The 2,800-nt window shown below is 41.4% G+C and overlaps 1 protein-coding gene across 2 annotated transcripts in view; it reads left to right on the forward strand.

The window, feature by feature from the left end:
- The first annotated feature begins 496 nt into the window (after positions 1-496).
- LOC104810528 (rop guanine nucleotide exchange factor 11) overlaps positions 497-2,800 on the forward strand; it is a 3,277-nt gene continuing 973 nt past the window's right edge. The window contains exons 1-7 of one of the 2 annotated variants that reach the window (XM_019202195.1): positions 497-957; positions 1,090-1,206; positions 1,287-1,441; positions 1,522-1,596; positions 1,691-1,963; positions 2,081-2,401; positions 2,583-2,800. In XM_019202195.1, the coding sequence (XP_019057740.1) occupies positions 636-957; positions 1,090-1,206; positions 1,287-1,441; positions 1,522-1,596; positions 1,691-1,963; positions 2,081-2,401; positions 2,583-2,800 (1,481 nt within the window). In that variant the 5' untranslated portion in view covers positions 497-635. Of the gene's footprint in view, positions 958-1,089; positions 1,207-1,286; positions 1,442-1,521; positions 1,597-1,690; positions 2,402-2,582 lie in introns of both variants that reach the window. The other variant, XM_010536867.2, reaches the window with a different exon arrangement.

The raw sequence follows: 2,800 nt of genomic DNA on the forward strand, positions 1-2,800 counted from the left end.
ACAGGAGCTGTTTTCTCTGTTAATATTAGGGTTTTGTAGATAGATGATAATCCAAATACCGAGATTTTTTCCCCATCAAAAGTGTGAAATCGTTGTTTCTATGGATGTTCATCTAAATCCTTTCGTATACATAAAACGTTTTTTGGAACCATGTTCTGCCTTTTCTCCCTTTTCTAATATCAAAATCTTTAATTTACAATAATTCTCTTAATTAGGCTAGGCAAGGGACAGCAAATCCATATGGTTATCCCATATAAAGCAAGATAGAACAGATACCTATACATACATACATACGTACATATGTAACATATCTATATCTATCTATATATATATATGTTAATAATGGGTTTGTAGATAAGAATATTATTAGTTAATAACCGTGAGAAATTCAGGGTTTAGACAACTAATCAGTAACTAATCAAGTAAAGGAGAACCCCCCAAAACAGAAGTCTTCGGCCCCATAATTCTGCTCTGTATTCCCTCTGTCCGAAATCAGACCGTTTTGAGTTCCTTCCTATCAAATCCCTCCAGAAATTGTTCTCTTTTTCATTTTTAATCATCTCTTCCCCCTGAAGGAGAAAAAGAAAAAATCAAATCTTTTTGGTGCCCATTTGTGCAATCATCCAGAAAGGGAAATGGTGAGAGCCATGGAACAAGAACAAGAGAGCTACAAGTCGAGATTATTCCATTTCAAAGGCATGAACAACAACAACAACAATGACAACTCTTCGTCGAGGCACGTGAAGAGTTGGAGCTCAGATTGTGTAGTGAAGATGGATGGCGACGCCATCGATGATGGCATGATGATGTACAGGAGTAATCCGGGCAATGAAAGGCCGATCTTGCCGCCTAGTATTGCGTCTAGTCGCAGCGAAAAGACCGCTACTAACCCTCGGGTGGCTAAGGATGAGCCTTTGGTCACTTCTCTTGAAGCCATGGAAGCAGAGTTACAAGCAGGCAAGGCAACATCTCTGTTCATGTTCCTTTTCTGATCTGAAATGATTCACATTCTTTTCTGTCATGCCCTTGAATTGTTTGTTCAAGAACCAGGCAGATTTCATGTTACTGCATTTTCTGTTTGGGTTTCAGCCTTGGATCAGATGAAAGAACGGTTTGCGAAACTGCTTCTAGGCGAAGACATGTCAGGAGGAGGAAAGGGTGTTTCGTCGGCTCTGGCGTTATCAAACGCCATCACTAACCTCGCTGGTACGATTCTTAAATCTTTCTTTTTACGGTATCGACGATTCTTGATTTGAACATCTTCCTGATCTGTTTGAGATCTGCAGCCTCTGCGTTTGGAGAACAACGACGTCTCGAACCGATGCCAGCAGATAGAAAACTGAGGTGGAAACGAGAAATCGGATGGCTTCTCTCCGTTACCAATCATATAGTCGAATTCGCTCCGACCCAGCAGACAAACAAGGATGGATCTTCCATGGAGGTAAGGGACATTACCCTGATGCTTCTTCCCGTATGAACAATTTCATTAACACGATTCTGAATCTTGCATTTTTTTTCTAGATAATGACCACAAGACAACGGACCGATCTTCATGTAAACATCCCTGCACTTAAGAAGCTCGATACCATGCTCATCGTAAGATATACACGACTCTTTTTGTTCGATCCATGAGCCTATAGCAACGAAATCTAAGATCTGATCAGATGCCCTTCTTCTGCATTTTTTGCAGGATTGTCTCGATAAATTCATGGATCAGGATGAGTTCTATTACGTGTCGAGGGATTCGCCCGATTCCGGTAACGGTAAGGCGCCGAGGAATGATGAGAAATGGTGGTTACCGACGGTGAAAGTTCCTCCCAACGGCCTATCAGAAATGTCGAGAAGGTTTCTGCAGAAGCAGAAGGAATGTGTGAATCAAGTTCTTAAAGCTGCAATGGCCATAAATGCTCAGGTTTTATCTGAGATGGAGATTCCTGAAAGCTATATCGATTCTCTTCCCAAGGTACAGAAAACATATCAACAAACATTTCAAGATTCTTCCTTTTTCGGCCGAATCTTTTATCTTATCCTATCCCTTGCGGCTCCATGTTCGTGTTTTGATTTCTCTTCTTGTACGCAGAACGGGAGAGCCAGTCTCGGAGACTCGATATACAAAATGATAACACTAGAGATGTTTGATGCGGATCAGTTCTTGATCGAGATGGATTTATCGTCCGAGCACCGGATTCTTGATCTGAAAAACAGGATCGAGGCATCGATCATCATATGGAAGAGAAAGATGGTGCAAAAAGACATGAAATCTCCTTGGGGTTCGGCCGTAAGTTTGGAGAAGAGGGAACAGTTTGAAGAGCGAGCCGAAACTATATTGCTCCTTCTCAAACAAGCCTTTCCCGGGATCTCTCAGTCTGCACTCGAGATCAGCAAGATTCAGTTCAACAAAGTAAACTTTTCCTTACTTGAAAATATGAATTGACAGTTTAATAACAAGCTTTTCCTAAGTTTAAAAAGATATTAAAAATGATAGTTCTAACCCATTTTGATATTAAAACAGTAAGTTCACCCGAGATAACGAAATATACAAGAAAGACGCAAACATGCGGCTTAATCCGATTGTTATGCAGGATGTAGGGCTTGCGATATTGGAGAGTTACTCGAGAGTATTAGAGAGTTTAGCGCAGACGGTACTATCGAGAATAGAAGACGTGCTTAAGGCGGATCAGATAACACAAGACCCTTCGAACGCGGTATGCAAGAGACGTCTCGTCCTGGAGGATACCGAGAGGCACAAGGAAGAAAGCAACAGTTTCTACGACGAGATGCAAGCGAACAAGACGCTCTT

Source organism: Tarenaya hassleriana, unplaced genomic scaffold, assembly GCF_000463585.1.
Source record: "Tarenaya hassleriana unplaced genomic scaffold, ASM46358v1 Cleome18, whole genome shotgun sequence".
Taxonomy (NCBI): domain Eukaryota; kingdom Viridiplantae; phylum Streptophyta; class Magnoliopsida; order Brassicales; family Cleomaceae; genus Tarenaya; species Tarenaya hassleriana.